Source organism: Drosophila takahashii, chromosome 3L (assembly GCF_030179915.1).
Source record: "Drosophila takahashii strain IR98-3 E-12201 chromosome 3L, DtakHiC1v2, whole genome shotgun sequence".
Lineage (NCBI taxonomy): Eukaryota > Metazoa > Arthropoda > Insecta > Diptera > Drosophilidae > Drosophila > Drosophila takahashii.
In genome coordinates, this window is record NC_091680.1 from 21,067,589 (window position 1) to 21,091,259 (window position 23,671).

General features: G+C 42.2%; 6 protein-coding genes across 10 annotated transcripts; all 6 read right to left on the minus strand.

Moving 5' to 3' along the window:
* Positions 1-899: 899 nt before the first annotated feature.
* NUCB1 (Nucleobindin 1) lies at positions 900-3,810 on the minus strand. The gene is made up of 2 exons (XM_017154589.3): positions 3,427-3,810; positions 900-2,646 (listed from the first exon to the last, which is right to left on the minus strand). Exons 1-2 carry the CDS (start codon positions 3,661-3,663, stop codon positions 1,231-1,233), a joined length of 1,653 nt encoding a protein of 550 aa, XP_017010078.2. The 5' UTR covers positions 3,664-3,810; the 3' UTR covers positions 900-1,230.
* Positions 3,811-4,044: 234 nt separating this feature from the next.
* On the minus strand, positions 4,045-6,005 carry ais (DExD-box helicase 52). The gene is made up of 3 exons (XM_017154590.3): positions 5,884-6,005; positions 4,460-5,829; positions 4,045-4,398 (listed from the first exon to the last, which is right to left on the minus strand). The coding sequence occupies exons 1-3, from the start codon at positions 5,944-5,946 to the stop codon at positions 4,065-4,067; spliced, it is 1,767 nt and encodes a 588-aa protein (XP_017010079.2). The 5' UTR covers positions 5,947-6,005; the 3' UTR covers positions 4,045-4,064.
* Positions 6,006-6,581: 576 nt separating this feature from the next.
* LOC108066166 (uncharacterized) lies at positions 6,582-8,713 on the minus strand. 4 transcript variants are annotated; one of them, XM_070214857.1, is made up of 2 exons: positions 7,797-7,820; positions 6,582-7,550 (listed from the first exon to the last, which is right to left on the minus strand). In XM_070214857.1, the coding sequence occupies exon 2, from the start codon at positions 7,473-7,475 to the stop codon at positions 6,651-6,653; it is 825 nt and encodes a 274-aa protein (XP_070070958.1). In that variant the 5' UTR covers positions 7,476-7,550; positions 7,797-7,820; the 3' UTR covers positions 6,582-6,650. The 4 variants fall into 4 exon arrangements, with proteins under 4 accessions (XP_070070958.1, XP_070070957.1, XP_070070956.1 ...); XM_070214856.1 differs by lacking the exon at positions 7,797-7,820 and adding an exon at positions 7,619-7,733; XM_070214855.1 differs by lacking the exon at positions 7,797-7,820 and adding an exon at positions 7,641-7,783 and having other exon boundaries at positions 6,583-7,550.
* Positions 8,714-9,054: 341 nt separating this feature from the next.
* Positions 9,055-12,309, minus strand: LOC108066192 (arylsulfatase B). Its single transcript, XM_017154592.3, has 5 exons — positions 12,110-12,309; positions 11,893-12,052; positions 10,913-11,401; positions 9,283-10,179; positions 9,055-9,224 (listed from the first exon to the last, which is right to left on the minus strand). The coding sequence occupies exons 1-5, from the start codon at positions 12,218-12,220 to the stop codon at positions 9,187-9,189; spliced, it is 1,695 nt and encodes a 564-aa protein (XP_017010081.2). The 5' UTR covers positions 12,221-12,309; the 3' UTR covers positions 9,055-9,186.
* Positions 12,310-13,556: 1,247 nt separating this feature from the next.
* Positions 13,557-19,481, minus strand: Cln3 (CLN3 lysosomal/endosomal transmembrane protein, battenin). 2 transcript variants are annotated; one of them, XM_070214824.1, is made up of 6 exons: positions 19,420-19,481; positions 15,154-15,377; positions 14,940-15,070; positions 14,667-14,825; positions 14,264-14,603; positions 13,557-14,201 (listed from the first exon to the last, which is right to left on the minus strand). In XM_070214824.1, the coding sequence occupies exons 2-6, from the start codon at positions 15,361-15,363 to the stop codon at positions 13,767-13,769; spliced, it is 1,275 nt and encodes a 424-aa protein (XP_070070925.1). In that variant the 5' UTR covers positions 15,364-15,377; positions 19,420-19,481; the 3' UTR covers positions 13,557-13,766. The 2 variants fall into 2 exon arrangements, with proteins under 2 accessions (XP_070070925.1, XP_017010038.2); XM_017154549.3 differs by lacking the exon at positions 19,420-19,481 and adding an exon at positions 18,137-18,272.
* Positions 19,482-20,947: 1,466 nt separating this feature from the next.
* On the minus strand, positions 20,948-23,662 carry Ir75a (Ionotropic receptor 75a). Its single transcript, XM_017154544.3, has 6 exons — positions 23,538-23,662; positions 23,143-23,482; positions 22,944-23,091; positions 21,960-22,572; positions 21,624-21,904; positions 20,948-21,225 (listed from the first exon to the last, which is right to left on the minus strand). The coding sequence occupies exons 1-6, from the start codon at positions 23,652-23,654 to the stop codon at positions 21,003-21,005; spliced, it is 1,722 nt and encodes a 573-aa protein (XP_017010033.3). The 5' UTR covers positions 23,655-23,662; the 3' UTR covers positions 20,948-21,002.
* Positions 23,663-23,671: the final 9 nt, after the last annotated feature.

The following is a 23,671-nucleotide window of genomic DNA, read 5'->3' on the forward strand; positions in this document are numbered from 1 at the left end:
GTCTCCTTCACTGCGTTGCAAACTTCCGACTGAAATCATAATACCCTCTGCAAGGGTATAAAAATCCCTGGCATATATTTTACCTGCAAGGGTATATAAACTTTGGCTGGCCGAAGTTAATTTCCTTTCTTGTTATACCCTTGCAGAGGGTATTATGATTTCAGTCAGAAGTTTGCAACGCATTGAAGGAGACGTTTCCGACCCCATAAAGTATATATATTCTTGATCAGCATCACTAGACGAGTCGATCTAGCCATGTCCGTCTGTCCGTCCGTCTGTCCGTCCGTTTCTACGCAAACTAGTCTCTCAGTTTTAAAGCTATCGGGATGAAACTTTCGTAAAATTCGTATTTCTATTGCAGGTAGTATATATGTCGGAACCAAACGGATCGGACAACTATATCTTATAGCTCCCATAGGAAGGATCAAAAAAAAAAACGTAAAAAAATTCTAGCTCCAGTGTTTTTTGAAATTTTACCTTCTAGTCTTGGGAACATTTTTTTTTATATATTTCTGATTTTCGGTTTTTTTGTTTTTTAAATCGGATCACTATATCATATAGCTGCCATAGGAACGGTCGAAAAATTAAATGGAAATTAATGGGAAAAAAATTATATCTTTGTTGGTTTTTATTACAGTTCCTTCTACTCTGGGATATGACTATTTTGAAATATTTCCGAATTTTGATTTTAATTTTTAAAAGATCGAACTACTATATCATATAGCTGTGATAGAAACGATCGAAAAATTAATGTGAAATAATAAGAAATTTAACATTTTTGCGATTTGTAAATTAATAGAATGATCTGCAAGGCAATATAAGCTTCGGCTTGCCGAAGCTAGCTTCCTTTCTTGTTTTTGTTAGATTTCGATTGGATTGGAATAAAAACAAAACACCCATCGTTTCACTGCATTTATTATGTTCCTGATGTTTAGGCATCAACTCATATGTACAAAAAATTCGTTTAAAAAATACATCGCGCAAATGCAGAGCTAGGGGATGAGAGAGAAAAGAGTACAAAAAGAAAGAAGTATCAAATTTAAAAAGAGAATGCGGTAACCGTTGACAAACAGTTGTTTCTTTGTAAATTTTCTACATAACCATGAGATGTATGTGAGATATATTGATTTTAGTGAGCTATTTCAGTCCAATCACATTGTGTTCTCGTTACCAAAAGTTTGTAATGCTTTGCTTAAGTGGCCTAAAAGAAATGCTTCAGCAAGGGAATGTTTAATGTTGCTGATTTGCCTGATTTGCCGTTTCCTGGTGTTGTTTTTGTTGCTGCTGCACCGGCACCTGTTGATTTTGAGCGGGCGGAGGGCTCTGATTGTGGACTTGCTGCTGTGGAATGGGCTGCTGTTGAGCGGTTTGCTGCTGCTGCTGTTGCACAGGCTGTTGTTGCTGTTGCTGCAGTACGGGTTGCTGTTGCTGTTGTACAGGTTGTTGTTGCTGCTGCTGCTGTTGCACAGGTTGTTGCTGCTGGTAGACGGGCTGCTGTTGCTGCTGCTGATAGACAGGCTGTTGTTGCTGCTGCTGGTAGACTGGCTGTTGTTGCTGCGGGACCTGTCCGACGTGCTGATACACCTGGTTGGGCTGCAGCTGCACTGGCTGCTGTCCGTACTGCTGCTGCTGGTACTGTTGAGCGTACTGCTGTTGCTGCTGCGCGTATTGCTGCTGCTGCTGGGCGTGCACCTGGTCGGGTTGCTGGTAGTGCAGTTGTCCGCCCGCCGGTGGCGCCTGCTGGTAGGCCACGCCGCCCGGTGGTGGAGCGGCGTAGTATCCCTGCGGCATGTTCGGATGCGGGGGCAGTTGACCTTGGGCGATCAGGCGCTGCACCTCCTCCTGGCGCCGGCGCTCGTACTCCAAGTACTCCTCGTGTGAGTACTGCGGCTGTCGGTCGATCGTCTCCCACTCGGGGTCCTTCTGGAACTCCTCCTTGTTGGTCTGCACCATGAACTCCTGGATGCTGATCAGGCCGTCGTGGTTCGAGTCGGTCTCCTGGAAGTAGTGCTCGCGCATGCGCTCCATCTCCTCGGCCCGCTCCCTCATGTCGTCCTCGGGCAGATCGCTTTGATAGACCTTGTCCAGCTCCTTGACGAACAGGGCCTTGACCTCCGCCTCGTCCCAGTAGCCGTTGCTGTCGACATCGTGGATCGAGAAGAAGGTCTTCGGGTCAAAGTCGTTCTTGTCCATGTGGTCCTGCTTCTCCCACACATCCTCCAGCTGGGCCTTGTTGCCCGGGTGGTGCAGCTTCTCGTGGTCCTGGTGCTTCTTCTCCTTCTCCTTGACCTCCGCCTCGAACTTCTTGCGCGACTCCTCGTCCATCTCCTTCTTCTGCGCCTCCCGCTCGAACTCCTTCTGCATTTCGTACTCCTTGAACTCGCCGCGCCGCTTGCGATCCGCCTCGGCCAGGTCGTCGGAGGTCTTCTGGATCAGCTTGCGCAGGTCCTCGATCTCGAAGGTGTGCTCGTTGTCGTGGTCCAGGTGCTGGGACACCTTGATGTGCTTCCGGTCAATGTCGTTGGACAGCTCGTACGCCTGGTTGGCCAGTTCGCGCAGGCGCTCCACCTCGCGCCGCTTGATCTCGTCCAGCTTGGTGCGCACATGGTGGTTCACATAGTCCAGCTCCTGGGCGATCTTGCCGCTCTGCGTATGGGAACAATAAGCCAGGGATTAGAAAGAGGAACTCACAAGGTCATGCTACTCCTAATGCCATATTACATTTTTGTCAGGTTTTATTTATCTCCATTTTTACGGCGAAAATATAATGTTTAACGACAACAGAAGCTAGCTTTCGGCAACCGAAGCATTAATACCCTAGCAGATTATACTAATGTGACTAAAATAGTATGTTCAAGTATATACAAAAATTGTCTATATATTTAAACAAAGTAAAGACAAATATTTAAAAAATTAGCATTGATTAAGGAATCTGCGAAATGTTTTTAAAAAGAGCGTAATTTTTGCAGCTTTTCCGATCATTCTTATGAAAGCTATTGTATATAGAAGCCCGATGGGGGTGATTTACAACTTCATCATCATATTTTATGACGATTGTAAAAGTTTCAAGATTTATAAAGATTTTTTTACGATTGTTACGGGTTTAAAAAGAAAATATTTTTGTGAATTTCTCAGAATACATTTCGAATTCTTTTTTGAGAAACTTTTGAAAAAAACGTTTACTATATTTCAAAATTTGAAATAAAATTAGAATAAAAATGATAAGTGTATACTAAAGACTCCTATTACTTCAAAATGTATGGCAAATGTCCTGATACATATAACCTATTACTACCAATTAAATAGCTTTTATTGATTAAAAAAGGCTTCCACATAGGGAGAACTACTGTAGAAACAGAAGATACTTGGCAATGACGAATCACAAGCGTGGACGACGATGTTCCCGGAATTCCCCGTCTTACTCACCCGGATGTCGGCCTCGGGCGCCTTGTCCAGCTTCTTGCGGAACTCGGGATCCGCCTCGAGGGCCTCGACCACCTCCCGCAGATAGCGCTCGTACTCCAGGGCCGTCTCCACGTCGGCGGTGGCCGGGGTGGAGGACTCCGCCTCCTTGGGATCCTTCTTGGTCTGCGTGACGGGCAGGGCGACCACCGAGGAAATCGCAATCAGGGCCAATCCCAGCAGGGCCACGTTCCGCGCCATGGCTCCAAGTGTCTGCTTCTGGCGTGTACTTCCCAGTTTTGTCCAATGCAGGCCAACGACGGCTGTGCAAATATCTGCTCTGCTCGAAAAACAAATATTCTCAAGAGTATTCTATTCTGACGTGTCGGAGATGTTGTTGTTTTGATCGGTGAGGCAGTGATTAGATGTGCCATTAATACCATGTTTACCCTTTAAACTATTGGAAATACAGTCACATTAAAAGGTTTGTGTCACCGCTAGCTTAGCCGTGTCACACACCGCTTAAAAGTTATCGAATGCTTTTTGGGTCATCTCTAATTTATATTGTTAATGGAAGCGGTTATTCAAATTCAAAATAATATTGTTTATTTTTTCTTTTTGTTTCTTTTAAGAATACTTTATTTTAATAATTTGTCTAAAATTTACTTCTTCTTTTTTATTTTTGACGCTTTTCCCTTTCTCTTTTCCGCCGTTTTGAGGTCGCCTTTGATTTTGTCCAACTTTTTCTGCTTTGGCTTTGAATCATTTTCCCCGCCCTGCCGCTTTTTCATCACCTTTTCCGTCTTTTCAACTTTCTTCAGTTTGCCTGCCTTGTGAGTCTCCTCGCTTTTCGCCTCCGGTCGTATTTTAGTCGATATATCCTCGCGTTCCAAAGGTTTCTTGGCCCGCATTTTGGCCTCCGACTTGCGGACCTTTTTCATTTGCAGCATGTACTCAGGGACAGAACCGCCAGAGTTTTTAATTATGAGGGCAATACTAAGGGTAAAGATAGTGGGTTAAATTGAATCATATATTCTTTCAGTCAGCCCGAATTTACCTCCTCAAATTGGCCGTGTCCTCCTGTGTAAAAAAGGTAATGGCTCGACCTGGACGTCCTGCTCGCCCCGTCCTGCCTATCCGATGAATGTACGAAATGGTGGTGGGCGGAAAGTCGTAGTTGATCACCAGATTGACGCCCTTGAAGTCAATGCCGCGGCCCATGAGCTCCGTGCAGATGAGCACCCAGATGCTGCCCTCGCGAAAGGCGCGCACGCAGTTGTCCCGCTGATGCTGGCTGCGCTCGGCATGGATGACGTCCACGTTGATGCCGTCGTAGAGCAGCTCCTCGAACAGCTGCTTGGCGCGCTCCTTGCTCTGCACAAAGACGAGCACCGGCGGCTGGAGGCCCTGGCGCACCAGGTCGCGCATGGCCACCAGCTTGCCGCCTTCGGAGCCCACGAACAGCAGCTCCTGCTGCACCGTCTCCGTGGCGCTGTTCTGCACGCCCACGGTGATGCGCACCAGGTTCTTGAGGTGCCGCAGCGCCCACTTGGCCACCGGCACCGTGTAGGTGGCACTGAAGAAGGCCACGCACTTGCTGGGCAGCGAGCAGGCGGCGTAGATGTCGTCCAGCTGCTCCTTGAAGTTGTTCTGACCCTCCTCCATCAGTCGATCGGCCTCGTCCAGCACGAACCATTCGACGAGCGAGAGGTCCAGTAGCGGTGGCTCCTGTTGCAGCAGGAATCTTACCCTATTCGGTGTGGAAACGAGGATGTCGTAGCGCTGCTTGCACTCCGCTCCGTGCTTCTGCTTCGCCTCGCTCACCTTGCTGATGAAGTGGGTGCGCAGTCCAGTTTCCCGCGTGAGTTCCGCGCACTCGCGGTAGATCTGCTGGGCCAACTCGCGGGTGGGCGCCAGAATCAAGGCCCTAAGGCCGCTGGTCTTGTGCGACCGTAAACCATCGATGAGGGGCGTGAGAAAGGCCAGCGTTTTGCCGGATCCCGTGGGCGCACAGGCCATCAAAGCGCGCCGCTGGAGGAGCACGGGCAGCGCCTGCATCTGGATGGGCGTGGGCCGGTCGAAGTGGCGGGCCAGCAGGTTCTGTTGCAGGCGCGGCAGCAGCTTGAAGTTTTTGGTTAGATCCTCGAAACTGGAAACCGGTGGCGGGACCTTCTTGCCCAGCACACTGATGCCGTTCTGTTTCCTCGTCTCGTTTGCCTCATCGGCGGCCTTTTGGAGCTCCAATTCCTTAGGGGAGGGCGCCTTGCCCTCCTTGTACTTCTTGCGCTTGGGCAGGCTGCCTGTTCCTCCTGCCAAAAGGCGGAATTCCGTGCTTTCTTCATCATCCTCATCTGAAGTTTCGCTCTTCACCGGCTCTTCTTTCTTGGAAACCGCAGGTTGTGGCTGCTCTTTTGCGGGTGCCTCCTTCTGCAATGATTGCTAGTTGAGCTGTGAGCATTACTCTCTTTGACATCCACTTACCTTGGGCCTCTTGGTGAAGCGAACGCCCGCCGTAATCAGTTTGAAAATATCGTGCTCGTCCATTTTCCACAAATAAACGCACGTGCATTTGTTTTGATGCGCAAGTGGTGCTGCCAGATCGGCCAAAATTATAGTTAACAGAGTGCTGTTAGGCTGAACAGATGTTTGTATTTGTTTTGATTTATGCAGAGTCCTACCAGATCAGTGGAAAATTTAGTTAACAGAGCGCTGTTAAGGTGAACAGAGAATTAACCCCTTGGTAACCAAACTTATATTTTAAACTTTAAATATTTTTAAAATAATAAACATAAATAATAATATATAGCCATTATTAAAATTTGTGAAGTAATAACCTAAATCTTATTCAAATACTTATTTTTAATCAACTTAAAATCTATTAAAAATAAACAAATATTAAATAAAAATATCCATATCCATAAAATCAAGAGTATTAGACTTAAGATATTAAGCTTAATCCCTAATTTTATAAACATAAATAATAATATTAAGCCATTATTAAAATTTGTGATGTAATAACCTACATTTTTTTCGCAAAATCTTATTCCTAATCAACTCAAAATCTACTTAAAAAACGTGAAGTTTTTATTATTTTAATAAACAAATATTAAATATATATAAGAAAACGACTTTATCTACAAAATCAAGAGTATTAAACTTAAAGACTTGAAAGCTTAATCCTTAATTTCCAAAAATACGACGGAAAACCTCGCATAAAAAACAGAACAAGTTCCAAGTGTTAGGATTATTTATTCGCCCGGCTCGATGGCCACCAGTTCGTCGAGGAGCTCGAATCTCCGCTGCAGTCCCTTGGAGTCCTTCTCGCTGCCCCTCACCCCCTCGGCCAGCCCGCCCCAGCTGAAGGAGCCCTGCCCGGTGTCCTCCAGTCCCTCGTCCTGGAACTCCTCGCACAGGTTGTGCATCGCACAAATGCTCTCCACGATGAGCCGCACCTCGTTCAGGTCGCGCGCCTCCAGGGCGTACAGGGTATTGAAGCGCCGGGCCAAGGTATCCAGGACCTTCTCGGCCAGTTGGAAGGCGGGTCGCAGCAGCTCGTTGAACACCGCGTCCTTGCGGAAGCACTCGGCCTCGATGGGCCGCATCAGGTAGGATTTCAGCGGGAACACCTCGCTGCCGATGAGATAGCTGCCCGCCGGCATGGTCCTGGGATTCAGAGCCAGCGTCTGGCCGATGGGCGAGTCCTCGAAGCTGTATTCCTGCGCCAGCTCCACGTAGCAGTCGACGATCTTGCGCTCCGCATTGCAGATCAACTGCAGCACCACCGGCACCTCGGCGTGCTCCGACTCCAGGAAGACGTCCAGCCGCCGCAGCGTTATGATGCCGAACAGCTCCCGGAAGCAGCGCAGCTCCTCCAGCCCCTGGTAGCCCTGCAGGGTGCTCCGCTGGGCCGCCAGCGAGTTGGGCCACTTGATGAAGCTCTCGTAGTTGTCGGAGATGCAGTGCCAGAAGCCCCGCACCACCTGCTGGCAGAGGGCCCAGGGCAGCCCGAACTTCCGGGCGATCTCCTCGAAGTGCTCGTCGGTGGCGAGCTTCCACAGGGCCAGGGACAACATGGTCTGCGCCGGCGGAGTGGGATAGCCGGGCAAAGGGATTCCGCTAAGGATTTCCTCCAGGGTTTGCTGGATTTTCTGAAAATATGATTATTTATTTTAATAATATATTTGTATGTTACAATTTAGGTAATTGTAAATATTACACGGTAAAGAACTTAAAGTTACCTCAGGGGAGAGGATATCAGATAAAGTATTGTAACATAAATGTGATTTTTGATATTGGTACAACAGTATAAATGTTTGCCCTTAAAATTCAAATTTTTAATATTGTTTTTAAAAATATATATTGTAAAAAATGTTATATAATAGTGAAAAAATTACTTAAATGATCATTCTTAGCCTTTACTTGGTAACTTTTTTGTGACTGATCCCTAAAAGAATTTCAAAACAAGGCTACTAGATTCCCACTAGAAACAGCTAACATAACTAACATAACTTTATAGATCAGCGGTCGGCACACTCATACAATTACATTTTGTTTTATATTTGTGTGAGTAAATTGTACGGGGCGGCTTAACAGTGTGTGTGCGCAGACCGCTGTTCTACAGTATACGTGGAGGCAGCGCTCGAGCAGAACAATTTCCTATGCTCACTTAATAGGACGCTGCCGACCGCTGTTATAGATAGTAAAAAATATGATCTTATAATGAAAAATTCAATTTAATGATAATCCTTATTGCTTACTTTCAAACATTCAAGCAAAATGTTCCAATAATTGTAATCAAAATGGAATGGAGTTCAGCATCAGGATACCAAATTCCCGCATCTTTATAGATACCACCTAAGAAACCCCATCCCAAACTCACCAGGAAAGTGAGCTTGCGCATGTGGAGGTAGGACTCGAACTGGGCATCCGTGTAGCGGTGCAGGAGGTTGAGTTCGGAGTGGAGCCACTCCAGCTTGGGCTGCTTGAGGTCCTGCTTCTGGTCCTCCGGCTCCTGCAGCATCCTGCGCTTTCGGCTGGCGACCATTGCCCGTTTCCGCTGCATCAGGGCGAAGATCTCGGCCTCATCGTCGTCCTCGCCGAAGGACAACAGGGGATAAGTGCCGGAAATGATGTCCTCTGGCGGCTGGTCAATTAGCAGATCCTTTGTGATAATGGACGCAATGTTGGCCAGCACCGCACGTTCCTCCATGACGAGTCCTTCGCAGATTTAGCTATAAGTTTGGTTTTTCTAATTTATATCCTGTCAGCCGGTTTTGTCAACCCCCTTTTTCCAATGTGTTTGTGTATGTGTATGCTTCGTCAGCTGTTCGATGTGCATTTCCAGCGCGGAAATTACGCTTATTGTAGGCATAATTATTATTTATCGTAATCATTTTGTGGGTAGGAATCAATGGATTTCAAACACTATGTTCAAAACACTTTAATTTAAATATTCAAAAAATGTTATTTCCTAACATTCCACATTCCAGATAAAGAGGGCTGCCAGATGGGGTATTTTTGTTAACAGATTTTGCGCACTGTTTCGCTTTAACAGTAATGTTAGAGGTGAACATATCTGTTATTTTCAAAATTATTACCGTTATTTTTTGAAATAGGAGTTTATTGCTTTGGAAATGTCACACCCTGTGGTTTTTTCGAGGTTTATTATCTGAATATTTTATTAAACTAGGATATGTATTTGCAGCCCTACAGATAAAGTTATGCATCATGATTGCATTGCTCCTTTATTTTAAGGTCAAGTTTCGTCCTTCTATTTTGGGATATTTAACAAGGAAGGCCTTGGTAATCGCACTCCAGAGGAACTAGAAAATGTTTGGGTAAGAAATCGATATTGAATGCCTATTTATAACAATTAGTTACCAATCTTTGGTTTCTGCACTTCGAAGGACTCCCAGGCGCAGGTGTGCCATGTGGGATTTGCCGCCGGCATGCTGGCTCGATTACCCGGGATCGATGCACTTGCTCTCAGTTCGCGCAGACGTCTTCGCAAGGCGGCCAAAACGTCGGAGTGCCTTTCGGAGTAGGCCAGATTGCTCTGCTCGCAGGGATCCGTGGAGATATCGTACAGGCACTCCTCCAGCAGGGGATTGCAGGACCTCTGGAGATCCCCACAACGCACGGTGGCCGATCGTCGGATGACCGAGATCCGTTGTTGCGTCAGTCGCCGCAAATCGAAGTGGGAAAGGGCTCTCGAAGTTGGGGAATTCCGCACCGTCACCGCATAACGACTCTCTCGGGGATCCAGATCGTCCAGTTCGCGGTAGGTAAGCACCGAGTCGTATTGGCCGGCGGCAGTGGTGCCATTCACATACTTCCACTGACCCATTTGGAGGGCACCCACCCGCCACACGTCGTCCAAAATGTGCAGGATCTCCCGCGGAACATGTGGGGCATCCGCCGATCCCGATAGCTGGGGCCACAAATCGATCCCGTCTAGCCTTAAGGAATCATCTAGCTCAATGCCCGCCGCTCGGGAAAGCGTGGGCAACCAGTCGGCCACATAGATGGGCTGACTAAAGATTGAGCCACGTGCCTGGAGTTGGGAACTCCAAATGGCTCCGGCCACCCTCACTCCGCCCTCCCACGGCGTATTCTTCTGCCCGCGAAGCGGATAATTGGAACCCGTATTGGCAAACATCCCCACCGAGGGCGCTCCGTTGTCCGAGTAGAAGATCACTATGCTGTTCTCCAGCTGATCCGCGCTGGCCAGAGTGCTCATTATGCGGCCCACGCTCTGGTCCAACTTGGAGACCATCGCTAAGGGTTAGATCGATAATGGGGTAAAAAACGTTACAAAATTCCGTAAATTAAATTTAAAATGTAAATTAAGTTTAAGCAAGACTTAGATCGAAAAGTTACAAAGTGTAATATTCGGGAAAAAAAGACTAGACGTTACAAAACTTAAAAGGATATTATGTACATCATAAACATCTTAATACACTAATCCTTCCCTCGGCTACATTATATGATTCGGAGCATATCTATAAGAAGTACTCCTAATTCTGACTTATAATGAAATTTTAGGGCTTAATAACAACTTCTTAGCCTATTACCCCAATCTTTGAATTTCAAGATAGAACAATTGATACTTGATCTTAATGATAGTACAATTGTCTTTGTTGTGTTTTACAAAGATCATTTTTATGACTTTTTCATCGATAGTAGCCTCATATTAAATTAACGATAAAAATATGAGGCTTATAGAAATTTATGAACAATTTATCAAAAATTTATTTAAGTGTAATGCTTTGTTTCTGGCTAAAACTTTAAACATTTTTTAGTCGATGACTTAGATAAAGTCGGCTCACAGACCTCAGACCACAGATATGGGTAAGAGATCACCCCTCACTCTGGTGAAAAATGAAATCAATTTTGGTATTCAAAAACTATGCAAAAAAAAAATGGTTTTGACATCACCCCCCACAACAAAATCCAAATCCAACAAATTAATCCGCCATTGATTATAATGATAATAATTGTGTTTTCTTACCCGCATACTTCCTACGGTTGGGATCTTTGATGTACGAAAACTTTCGTATTTCCTCCTCCGGCGCCTGCAGAGGATCATCCTCGTTGGCCGTATGGGTAGCCAGATGGCTGAGCATCAGGAAAAGCGGTTTCTCCTTATCGGCATGCTCTTTGATCAACCGTTCCGCCTCGGCGGTCAACAAATCGGTGACGTAAACTCCACGATCCTGACACTCCAACTCCATGTTCCGCCGGAAATCGTAGCCCAGACTGTAATTGGCCACCGGCATCTTGGATCGTCTCTGGTAGTAGTCTATATAGGCACCCCAATAGCCGTAGTGGTAGTCAAATCCCCGCTGAGTGGGTGTATATTCCGGCCGGGAGAAGCCCAGATGCCACTTTCCCACCAAGTTGGTGGAGTAGCCTGCGTCTCTAAAGATCTCCGGCATCAAAGTGGCATTAAGGGTAAGAGCCCAAGGTTCTTCATTGCTGATCACAAAGTGTTGGGTGCCTATAAAAATGACATTATTCATTTGTATTTTTAATAACACTATTAAAGCCTGCACAGCTTGAACATGTTTGATATTGAATAAATATCGTTCATAATATACCTATGTATAATCTTTAAAGTCAATTTAAAACTTTTTGTAGTAAAATTTAACAAAATGTTACCTTTAAAAAGTATTCAAAATTTTTTTTTTAATAAAATATTATACCTCATATCTTAAAACAATTTCTAAGCGAGTAAATCAACTGGAATTTTAATGTTGATATAATTAAATTATAATTATTTTTTATCATACTATTGATGTTATAAATTTAGAATCGTAATTTCTTTTATTCCGTTTAAAGGTGTTTTTGAGTGATGACAATATACACAAGTTTAAAATCGAAAAAAAATACAATAAATAAATGCCAAAAAAGGTTGCGTTTTGTCAAACTATTTCAAGCGTTTTCTATTCACCGTATTATAGACTTACATTATAGACTTATAGTACCAACCTGTGTGTATGGGATAGCGACCGCTGAGTAGAGCTCCCCGGGAGGGAGTGCACATCGCGGGGGCGTAGAGGCGATCCAATAGTCGACCGTGATAGGCCAAGGCGTCGATATTGGGCGTCAGAAACTCCCGGCCACCGCGAAAACTCACATCGTCGAAGCCCTGAAATTCGGGTTGTTTTAGAAATGTGATGATATATTAGGGCGAAACTAGTTCCACCATATCGTCGGCCATTATGATGATTATGTTGGGTCTCCGTGCGGCTGCAGCCCCATCAGACTTCACCCGTTGGAGGCAGAGCAAAAGCAGAAACGCTGATAAGCCCCGCATCTCGGTTACTCAATTTCCGAATTGGACAAACACGTAATATTAGACTGACGCGTTCCGCTTTGCACGGCGGCTCCCGATCGACTGAAAATGCGAGTGGAGTGGGTCCACGTAACATCTCGCCCCGACTCAGTTTGGGTCTCGATCTCCCAATCAGTCATCTCACTCCCCAACTAAACGATCGCCGCTCGATTCAACATCGATCAAACCAAATTAGCAGCCGCCAACAAATTGATTTAATTATTGAGCGCCACCAACGAAAACAAAAGCAAACACGCTAATTATAATATGAAGCAAGTGTAAATACGTTTAAATGTAAGTGGATTTTTGTTGGAGTTGAATAAACCGAAAACAAGTGGGGCATATTCTGTCTCGGTTCAGTATGCCTATGAAGGTGGTTAGCCGTGATCATTTGGATCAGAATAAACTAAAAGTGACATTGGCAATGTAAAACATTCTTGATCTATGCAGTGGGTTTTGATGGAAAATCTGGTCTTTGTATATTGAGATACTTTAAAACAGGAATAATAAGAATAAAAACAATCTAAATAAAAAACGTAAAAAGTCATCGATCTTTGGAAATTGAGATCATAACCTGTTAAATCAGGAAGTACTTACAAAATTATATTGTAACTTAATCTCTTAATCCAAAATTAAATTTAAATTGGTAAACATTTTATACAATAAGGTTAAAGCATTTTAAAAATCATCGATCTTTGAAAAATGGGAGCATAGCCTAAAAAATCAAACAAAAACAAGAAAGGAAGCTACCTTCGGCCAGCCGAAGCTTATATACCCTTGTAGATAAAAGAATACTCACTCGGTGCAGTTCCAGGGATTCCAGATTCAGCGTTTCGATTTATTTCAATTTTGTTTTTAAGTAGTCAAGAATTAAAACGCCTACTTCCTACAAGTAACAATGAATTTTCTTATATATGTTTGAATATTCCTATGGGAGCCTTAAGATATAGTGGTCCGATCCGGCTCGCTCCGACATATGTACTACCTGCAATAGAAAGAAGACTTTCGGGAAAGTTTCATCGCGATAGCTTTAAAACTGAGAGACTAGTTCGCATAGAAACGGACAGACGGACAGACGGACAGACGGACATGGCTAGATAGACTCGGCTATTGGTGCTGATCAAGAATATATATTCTTTATGTGGTCGGAAACGTCTCCTTCACTGCGTTGCAAACATCTGACTGAAATTATAATACCCTCTACAAGGGTATAATTATATTTCTTAGAAAAAGAACAAAGTATTACGAAATACTTACCAAATGTTATAGTAACTAAATTAATAAAAAAATCAAAATTGTTTAAAAATAAAACGAGGGATTGCTTTAGTGCAAAACAATGTTTACTTTTGTTTACTAAACTAAGCCTTATTGGGTAGTCGAACAGAAGCATACTAACTACATAACCATCTATCTGGCTCCTGGGAGTCCACTGTTCCATTGATTAATACTATCAGACATACACGCTTAATTAGCTACACAAGCACACAGTAAAGGCATAATCTGATCCTGATCCTGTTTCCGATCCGCATCACCAGACGAGGCTCCTGGCCGCCGCCGGAAGACCGCAGATGGCGTTGTGGACGGGAATGGCCAGGAATCCGGCCAGGGCGATGCCATACGAGTCCGACTGGACCACCATGGCCATGGCGAACTGCTGGCGCTCCGGCGAGATCTCCTTGGACATCCGATAGAAGGTGTTCACGTAGGCGCCGCCGCCCAGGAGTCCCTCCCACAGGACGATGGCGAACACGATCCAGATGCTGGGCGTGTACCACCAGATGACCTCGGTGAGGAAGTAGACGACGTTGACGAACTGGAAGATGGACATCAGCCAGATCTTGTCCAGCTGAAAGACGTTGACCGAGGAGCGGGAAATGAAGACGCCGATTTGATAGTCCACATTCAGCCAGCGGTACTGCGAGTCCTTGTCCAGGAAAATGTCCTCGAAGTAGACCAGTTCGAACTGGAAGATCAAGGGAGTATTTACTATATACTTAAAACTTGATAGCTTAATATTTAGCTTACCAATCCCTGATTAATAAAGTACTCGAAGAAATACACCAGGCACAGGGGCAACATATACTTGAAGAGGTGCTTGATGTAGAAGAACTTCTCCTTGAAGCCAACCAAAGGCTTCTCGTCGTTGATAAGGACCTCCGTTGACTCAACTGTCGTCACCGGCAGAATGTCAACCTGTGGACGACGCAGCAGCAGCCAGAAGGCGAAGGCCTCGATAGCGGGGAAGATCAGCATAATCAGCATTGTGTCTCTGGGACTGAAATCCAGAGATCTCAAGCTGGCATAGCTCAGGGAACCGATGACTCCGGCACCACCAGTTCCGGATGACCAGGTGGATATCACGTTTCTAAGGGAAAGGAAAGGAATTAGGGAGATTCCTTTGAGGGATTTTCCCTCTTTAGAAACTCACTTGTTGTATCGCGATGAATAGGCCAAAAAAGTGGTCTCTCCGATTCCACTGCTCGCTGAGGTGATGATAACTCCCAAGAGGGCCATCCATTCGGCATTGGCAAATCCAACCAGCAGAAAACCAGCTGCGGAAAAAGCCACAGCGATAGCTATGCGAAAGCTGCAAATAAATTATTATAAATTAAATTTAAATTATTCAAACATTTATTCAAATTTAGGTCATTATAATTTCTGTTTTTTTTGGTAACACCCCTATAAAACTAGGACTACTCACTTGACCCAAAATGGAAAGAAAGGCATTAGTATCTTAACAAACAATGAGGGCAGCACATCAGCCAGCAAAATAGCCCCCGTCGATACCAGGTGACAATTCCGACCCGAAGAGCTGTCTTCACTCTCATCATTCTGTAAAATAATAAATAAATAATAAATAAGTATACATCCATTTTTACAATTAAATTTAAATAATAAAAGGATTGATTGCTCACCGGATTAAACTGCTTGATAATATCGTGGGCAGCACTTAGCATCACCACATATCCGTAGTTGTTGCACAGACCGAGAATCCAGTAGGAAGTCAGATCCCGCCAAAGGCCCCGCTCCTTGCGAGAACTACGGGAGGCATCTCCAGGGGCAACCACCACTTGGGGATCGTGATCGGCCTCGGCCTCGGCCTCTTGCTGCTTGCTTGCCGTCATACTGACCCGGCAAACTAAAAGAAATCAAAAACATTTTTTTAAAATTATAATTACATAAAAATTTTAATAACGAAACGGCCAAACACTTTCAGAAATTTAAAAAAGCTATAATTATTTAAAAAATCATAATCATTATGGATCTTAAAACCTCTCTACCCGTGTTATATACCTAACTAAACATAAACAAAATGTGGAATATTCTCTTTTATTAGCAAAAGCTTTTCCATCTCTTAAAACTTAAAAGTGCGATTTTCTCTTCTCAAACACTGCACTCTGCTCAAGTTATATTTAAACAAAGTGTTTAATTTGTCAGGCTAAGCATGTGCGTCGGTGGTTTTTGAACTTGAAAAAAGCGGTTAATTGGGGAAGTCATCAAATGAAATTCGTTGGACTTTTTTAGTGCAACGTGCAATAAATACAAAAAATAAACAGCGCATTACAGTTAGGAAATGACTCCTGATTATACACAATTTTTCTTTCAAATGCATTCATTTTGTGTACAAATAAACTCTTATCTTCGTATTTTACATTTTAACTTTTAACTATTTCTTAGATGTCTTTATTGAAAAGTTTAAGAAAATCACTTTAGTCTTATTTTATACATTATCTGATAATTTTCTAACTGCATTGCCAGGTTGAAGACTAACCCTTTGAAAGTGCCAAAAATTGGTCTGCCCTTCGAGGCTTTCTATAAGTTACTGAACGTAACTGACTTAAAAACATACTCAACTGCAGAAGAGTTAAGAAAATTTGGCATTTTTAATTAAATTGGCCTATGAAGAGTTAAGAAACTGCAGTATTTCCAAATTTTTTTTTTTATAACAAAACTTTATCACTTAATTTTCCTCAAAGAAAATTTAGCTCAATTAGTCTGAAATCACTTTTTTTAATACATTTACTCACTTCAACTTAGACAACAATTAACTATGTTCTCTTTCATGGGAAAAAGCTCTTCCATCTCTTAAGTAAAAAGAAAATGCTATTGCTCTCAACAAACAATGCACTCTTAAGTCACTCTGTTTATTTATTGTGAACTACTATTTGCTCGAGTTGAATCTAAGCAAATTGTTTAATTTGTTAAGCTGAGCATGTGCGTAGGTAGTCTTGAACTTGACAAAATATGGTCACTAGGGGAAATCGCTTAAGCAAATACATCGAACTTTTGTTGGAAAATACGTGCAATAAATGCTAAAAAATATACAAATTGTATTGAAGGTAGTAAAAGACAGCTGTTTAGTTGAGACTCAGGGTTTGACGGGTTAAAAGCCTCGTTATTTATATAGTTAAGTGCCTTGAGGCATATTTTCACAGCACGTACGATTTTCTATTTGTTTGCTTAAATTTTTAATGAAGTAAGTAAATTACTGTAAGAGTTTCTCAGACTAAACAAACTGTAAATATGTTTTATGACAAGCTAACTTACAATGTTATTTTTCAAACCATTCCTTGACTTTCAGATGATTAAATGAAACGAACTAAAGGGGGAAATGAACTATGTGCATTACCGGATTTTTAACAGTATATATAAATAAACCGTTTTTTGGCAATGATTTGTGCAGGGCAAAGTGCAGATTATACGATTTGTTTACATCCGACAGAACTTGTGACTGCTAATAGAAGAAAGAGGAAATAGGTGGCAAAAAAAAAACTAAACCGGAAAACGGTTAATGCATATTGAGTCCATCCATCGCTCATGTTCCAATTTCATCTAAATTTTTCTATATCAACGCCCCTGACTGACAGCTTTAATTATCCAGATCATTTGAGTTGACCTTGCAATGGGCTAAGCAAAAATCAAATTAAATAATCAACAATTAGCAACGAGTGCTGTTAGCCAATGGAGTTAAAACAAGCCAACTGGCAAATAATTAAAACAAATTAACTGGCGAATTCAATTTGTTCGTGCCGAAATGTATGAAAAACTTCTTAGCCGTCTTGCATTTTGTTAGCCACTGACTCATCCACCAGATTCACTTGATCCATTTGCGCAGTTTTAAAGTTGTTGACCCACTTCGGAGTGCACTTCCCTATCCAATTACATTTGCCTGATATCCAACAAAAAATTCGATACCCGACCGAAATGCATTTCGAAATATCATCGGTAAGCTGAGATTGATAGATGAACTTTTGCATGTCTTGCCTTGGACTTCAAAGTAATAGCACAGCAAAATTTGTGTCAATTCTCTATTTTTACTATTCTTTTTTAAATCATTTCCCAGGCCACTAAAAACAATGCTAAAGAAATTATTTGAGACGATAATGGCTCAGTTTTTAGATTTTTGTATACTCTTTTTTAAGAAATTATTTGAGACGATAATGGCTCAGTTTTTCGATTTTTGTATACTCTCTTTTCTTTTTAAGGTAAGTAACCTTAGGTTGGTTAACCTTTTTGAACTAAATACAAAATATTCAATTAAAGAGGAATATTATAAATTTCCTTTAAAAAAATATCTCATTTAAATTTATGTGCCTTATAAAATGGTTGTAATATTTTCTGTTTAAGGTAAGTAACCTTAAGTTGGTAAACCTTTTTGAAATAAATACAAAATATCCCATTCGAGAGGAATATTATAAGTATCCTTTAAAAAAACTATATTTTCTATTCATGTGTTTTAAGAAAAGGTTGTATCATTTTAATTTACTACACATCCGGTTATAATTATCAGCGAAAGGAGTTTTTCTACTTCCTTAATTTTCTCTTTCAATATTTAGGCATACTAAAATTTTTTTTAAATTTGATATCAAATTTGGTATCTATGGAGTACAGTCTTACATTTCGAGCACTATTTTCCGGTTAGCTAGTTCTGAGGGTTCGGGCTCCGAGAACTGATAAATACGGCAACGACACCGATTCGCGCTGCGAGGCGTTCAATGAGTGACTGAACCTGTGCGAACCCTCCCAACTGAACGAGAACCAATAACAATCGGCGACAACAATGAAGCCAAGCGGCTGGGACCCAAAGTGCGAGGTATCACGCGAGTTGCCAGCGGCAGCATAAAAAACTAAAACAACTGCAGATGCAACAAGTGCCAAGTGCCAAAGTGCCGATCAGGCAGGTTGATCTACGTAGATCGGTAGCAGGTAACACGCATTTCACATATAATTTAATTCAATTCAATTCAATTCGATTCCATTTCATTCGATTGGGGAAAGCGGGGGAGTTGGGGTCGGTCGGCGAACGTCACGTTTTTCAGGTTGGCAAGTGCCTTTGCTCTGGGTTTATACACTCTTCAAGAGTGAGGAGATTACGATAAGATGTTTGAGTTTCTCGAAGGCGGTGATCTCCAAACCTTGGCATTATTTATGGTGGGAAATGCTTATCAACCAAGGCGTCTTTGACATTTGTAGATCCTTAACAATCCGATAATCGAAATTGAATCGATTAGATTATGAAGATATTGTGTCATCGGAAATAGCAATTGTGCTGAGGGGTACTTGATGGTATTTATTATTCTATAGGCTTGAGTTTATAAATCACGTTTTTACCCAGCGTTTTCAGGGTACTTAAAGCTTCGTTATTGTTTTAACTGTGGTGGTTAGCTGTTAATTGAAGGTTCAGCTTGTTTTAATTGCATTTTTTGTAAGTTAAGCTTTTAGAATGCGAGTAGCCAGTGCCGTTTGCGTTTTTGCTTTGCTTTGTGTTGCTTAATTTAATATAAGAAGCACTAATCGCAGTTCGGTTTAGGTTTATTGTTTTACTATCGGAGCACGTGGCGTATGCGTAATCTAAGAAATTCCGAATTACCAAAAACACCTGTTTTTTAGGTTAAATAAGGGTTGTTCTAAACCTTGAAATTAATAAACTCAATAAGAATATTTTTCAAGCACTTGACAACATTGAGGTTACTTAACTCGAAATAAAACAGTTAAGTTATGCCAACCACATTTACCCGTCTAACTGGAAATGCAGGCTAAGTTTAGAACAATTTCGTTTGAAAAGCAAATCTGTACTTTTTGCGAGGCACTTTCCATGCTAAGATGGCCATAAATCCGACTTAAAGTGCAATAAACACTTCTCCCCCGCGTGAATAACAAACAACATCGGTCGTACATACACTTTCGAATTATTTCCGGTTGCCACTCAATCCGTCGGAGCAATGAAAACCTACTGAGGACTTGTCGAAGGCGGGCCTAGAACAGGGCTATAGCTCTATAGCAGGCTGCAATCGACATTATCATTATCGTTAAGTGGGCAACAGATTAAATTACAGATAAGATGTTCGCAGCATTGGGCCATATAAATCTTAAGATATCACTCGGCAACGCAACGGCATTTCGTATATGACAGGCTTTGGGGAACAGAAAGGGTAATCAAACTGATGATGGCTGGAGGTGATGGCCATAAACCTGCCCTCTCCCCCTCTAAATTGTACAGTACACTTAAATCTAATTATCGGACTCGCAGACTGAGAGTTTGCCAATAATAAATTAATTGTTTTCCGCAATATATATGTGGCGAATCCACCGTTTGAATTAAATCCATTTCGCGCTCATTTAGCACGTACGGAAACCGCCAAAACCAATTTCGCACCGCAGCCGCAAAGCAGGGAACACTTTTTTACTTTGCCTCTGGGTTATACATTGCATTTCAAAATAAAAAATGTTGTTGACAAATTGCAAAATAAAGTGGCTGAGGCAAGGGAAAGGAAAAGGGAAACCCGTGTTCACTGTTGTAAATAACTCTCACAATTGCCTGTCAATTTCGAGTCACTCCAAAGTTGTCCTCCCCGCAAAGGGAAGTATCCCTTATCCTTATGGGGCAAACTATGGCCCAAGCGACGGCCTGTTGACAGCAAGATTGAGTTGACAAATTGTTAAGGCAATTTATAATAGTAATGTGTAGGGAATTCCGGATTGCCAGTGAGTGCTGTTTGGCAAACATTTGTGTCAGTTGCAGTTTTTCAGTCGGCAGGGAGTCATTTAGGAAAAGATAGAGTGCAAATATCAGCTTGAGTACTAAAAATATTGTATATATTTTATTAAAAGGCAACTTTATACATTTCTCTTACCATTATTTAATATCAGATTTTCCCTCCCAACTCACTCATATTAAATGTACAATCAATTCCGATAAAGCTTCTAATATTTGTCGCCTCTGGCAAAATCATTAAAATCTCATAAATCATGGCGGGGCAAAATGCGATTGCTGCGGTGGGAAAACTACTGGTTTTTCGGCTGGGGAAATGGAAAAAGCAGAGTTAACTGTTTCTAATAGGCCGTATTAGGCCCACACTCTGTTATCTAACCATTCACACGTGGCCATCAGGGGACAAAGTTTTCAATTCGACTGTGGCTGGGCATAAAAATGCAAATAAAATGGGCCGAAGGGGAAAATGAATAAAATCATTGCCAAAAGTGAAAATGGAGAATAAAAAGTAACCGCCAAACACGAAAAGTTTTTAATGCAAATACGAAAATCGCATGGAAACATGGCCACCACGTCCTTTGAAATCCCCACCACCCATCCCTCCGTTTAACGAGGCGTGCTGCAATTTTCCGGCGCGAAAACAGGAAGTGAGGAAAAGCGTTCGCCCCTGCATAATTTCGCGATGCGAAAAGTTAACGCAAAGTGTTTTTATTTTCGCCTGGGTGCAAATACTATATAGTGGTTACAGCGGCTTAAAGGGATTTTAATGCTCTACGTGAGATAGATGGGTCGGCTGAAAAAGCGCTTCCAGGCCAGTTCCACCAGCAGAATGATCACGACCAGGATATCGGCGCAGATCAGCATGAGAAGCAGGGGAGCCACGTACTCCATTCCCACGGTGATCACGAAATTCTGGGCCACGCAATGGAGCTTCATGTGCACCCAGTAGCTGCGTTGCTTTCGATAGACGCCAGTTTCGAGGATTCTAAGGAAGCTGTAATAAAATAGTGTTACCAACTCTGTAAATTTGGTTGTTCTGAAATTAAATCGGGCGACCAGATCGGCTTAACTTAAAAACTTTAAAAGCTTTCCCTTAATAGACGCCAATAGTTGAAAAGTTCTGATTAAAAATATGGAAGCCTTTAAGCCAAATGAACATCTAAGCAGTCTTAAGTAAAATAATATTACCAAATGCTTATATTTTAAAATTTATTAAATCGAATAATGCGAACAGATCTGTATAACTTTCAAAACATTTCAAGCATTTTTAAGACATTTAAAAGAAATGACTTTTAAATTAATTAATGGAAAAAATTAAATAAATTGTAAATATTTTTAAAAAATTAGAATATTTATATAAAATGCTTTTTTAAAATTTCCCCACTCACTCACCGAAGTCTGAAGAGTTCCTTGTACGTAGAGTTGCGATGCAAGTGCGTGTAGAATAATTGCTCGGGTCGGAATAAAACCTCATTCAAATCGCAAATCTGTTGGGCCGTAAAGTATCGTTCTACATAGGCATAACCGGAGGAGGTCTCGAAAACATAGACGTAACCAGGATTATCCCTAACCCTCAAAACACCTTGTTCAGCGGGCAACCAAAGCTCAGGATTCTGAGTCTGCGTGTCGATTTTGCGTTTTATAAACAAATGGATCTCCGGAAGTCGTGAGTACTAAATTGAAAGAATAAAAAATATTGAAAATTTGAAGGAAAAAAGTAAAACCCACATTTAGATAGCTCTTTGTGAATGGCAACGGTTCCAGGCCAACGGTCAAAGAGCTCTCCGCCAGCTGCTGCATTGTCTTGATTTTAGACTTAACAGGAGAACTAAGCAGCGAAGAGACCACAACCGAAGTGTAGTAGTTGTACATGATAAAGCTGATAAGGAACAGGGCAAAGTATATGAGTCTTCCGCCGGCGGAGCGTGGAATTAAGGATGAACTTTGGATGCAGGCAGCTCCAAAACTGATCAGAAAAGTAGTTAGCAGCGAGGGCAGGTAATCCAATCTCCACCGTTTTCGCATTCGCTTGCACTCCATATAGAAGGTGATCCACAGGAGGATTCCGATCAGCGAGAGAACTCCCCCGAAGAGATACCAAACCAAAGGACTGAAGGGCTGCAGGAATACATCTCCGCGTAGGCCGGCATTGTGAGGCGTTCGAAAAATACAAACCGACCGGAAAAAGCCCGTCTCGATAATGGCCGACAAATACTTGAGCCTGCCCTCGGTGGCCAAAGAAGGCGTGGCCGTGAGGTCCGCCGACTGATCCACCACCGCACCCACTGAACCGCCCACAACATCGGACTTGCTCCAGCTATCCGAGAAAATGAACTTCATCCTGCAGGAAAAGAGTTTAAATGGGTTTTTATTCCAAAGAGTGTAGCGAAATAAAAATATGTATCTGCATATTGAATTTAAAGATTCCTGTTATTTATTTAAATTAAATAAAAATTTTAATATTAAATGTAAAACATATTTAATTGACTGATTTAATTTGAAAATATTTAAATCACGGTAGAAAATATTAGATTTAATGCTAGTCTTATTTAACGAATTTACGTCATTAAAAATTAAAATGTAATATTAATATCCAAGTAAAAATTTTTTAAATTTACTAAAATTAATAAACTAAATATTTTAACTTAAAAATTCATATGAATATGAAATCTTTGGATTTACTACGTTTTTTTATAAGTGTACCAAACTTACTCGCAGTGAAGCAAGTCTCGAAGGATGAGGGTCAGATGAAAGCCGAATCTGGCCAATGAGTCTATGTGAGTGTCGTTCTCCTGGCTCAAAAATTGTATAAGTTCGTCATCCGACAAGGTCAGAGGTCGTTGAGTGACCACCGTTGCCACTGAAAGAGAACTCAAACTCATATGGTTTAGCTAAAAAAGTGAACTCTTACCCCTCAGGACAACATCAGTTAGCTGCTCTCTGTTTGCATATTTCGAACGCTTTTGCAAGGAACTTAGATAACGAATCCTACGACATTCATCTGGTTCACAAGCCATTTCATGGGATCCAGTCACATTCAGCCGACCACCAATAATTTTCCCATTGCTGTAGACATCGTAAACGGCATAGACAACCGAGGAGTTGTTTTCTCGAAACTTCTCCTTTACATAACTCACATCCGCATCAATGGATATGTTAAATGATGCAAATAGATCATAAAACTCCAGAACAGACTGGTTTCCATGCAAGAGCCAATGGTAATGCTGATTGTAGATCTGCTCCCGACTGGCCTAAGGGAAAATATGGTTGGAAATAATTCATTAATCGAGTCGTGCTGAATCAAACCTCCTCCAATAATTCCTGGGCCCGATCACACTTAATATCTACATAGATCCCCAGAGTGGGTTGCAAGTGACCCATGTAATTCAGCTCTAAATGAGACCAATTTTGAACTCCCTTCATTTGAACAAACTGATGAT

What these genes read in the sequence shown, in the direction of transcription:
- NUCB1 (XM_017154589.3), bottom strand. Translation starts at nt 3,663, where the DNA reads ATGGCGCGGAACGTGGCCCTGCTGGGATTGGCCCTGATTGCGATTTCC. An exon ending in CGCCCGAGGCCGACATCCGG is followed by an intron (nt 2,647 to 3,426) that starts GTGAGTAAGACG and finishes TCCCATACGCAG; the next exon opens with AGCGGCAAGATCGCCCAGGA.
- ais (XM_017154590.3), bottom strand. Translation starts at nt 5,946, where the DNA reads ATGGACGAGCACGATATTTTCAAACTGATTACGGCGGGCGTTCGCTTC. An exon ending in GCTTCACCAAGAGGCCCAAG is followed by an intron (nt 5,830 to 5,883) that starts GTAAGTGGATGT and finishes CAATCATTGCAG; the next exon opens with AAGGAGGCACCCGCAAAAGA. An exon ending in GACACGGCCAATTTGAGGAG is followed by an intron (nt 4,399 to 4,459) that starts GTAAATTCGGGC and finishes CTTTACCCTTAG; the next exon opens with TATTGCCCTCATAATTAAAA.
- LOC108066166 (XM_017154556.3), bottom strand. Translation starts at nt 8,611, where the DNA reads ATGGAGGAACGTGCGGTGCTGGCCAACATTGCGTCCATTATCACAAAG. An exon ending in TGCGCAAGCTCACTTTCCTG is followed by an intron (nt 7,551 to 8,281) that starts GTGAGTTTGGGA and finishes TCATATTTTCAG; the next exon opens with AAAATCCAGCAAACCCTGGA.
- LOC108066192 (XM_017154592.3), bottom strand. Translation starts at nt 12,220, where the DNA reads ATGCGGGGCTTATCAGCGTTTCTGCTTTTGCTCTGCCTCCAACGGGTG. An exon ending in TCATAATGGCCGACGATATG is followed by an intron (nt 12,053 to 12,109) that starts GTGGAACTAGTT and finishes CCCGAATTTCAG; the next exon opens with GGCTTCGACGATGTGAGTTT. An exon ending in TCGCTATCCCATACACACAG is followed by an intron (nt 11,402 to 11,892) that starts GTTGGTACTATA and finishes TCATTTTTATAG; the next exon opens with GCACCCAACACTTTGTGATC.
- Cln3 (XM_070214824.1), bottom strand. Translation starts at nt 15,363, where the DNA reads ATGACGGCAAGCAAGCAGCAAGAGGCCGAGGCCGAGGCCGATCACGAT. An exon ending in TATTCATCGCGATACAACAA is followed by an intron (nt 14,604 to 14,666) that starts GTGAGTTTCTAA and finishes CCTTTCCCTTAG; the next exon opens with AAACGTGATATCCACCTGGT. An exon ending in ACTTTATTAATCAGGGATTG is followed by an intron (nt 14,202 to 14,263) that starts GTAAGCTAAATA and finishes TTGATCTTCCAG; the next exon opens with TTCGAACTGGTCTACTTCGA.
- Ir75a (XM_017154544.3), bottom strand. Translation starts at nt 23,654, where the DNA reads ATGAAGGGAGTTCAAAATTGGTCTCATTTAGAGCTGAATTACATGGGT. An exon ending in TCACAAAGAGCTATCTAAAT is followed by an intron (nt 21,905 to 21,959) that starts GTGGGTTTTACT and finishes CTTTCAATTTAG; the next exon opens with TACTCACGACTTCCGGAGAT. An exon ending in AAGGAACTCTTCAGACTTCG is followed by an intron (nt 21,226 to 21,623) that starts GTGAGTGAGTGG and finishes ATTTTATTACAG; the next exon opens with CTTCCTTAGAATCCTCGAAA.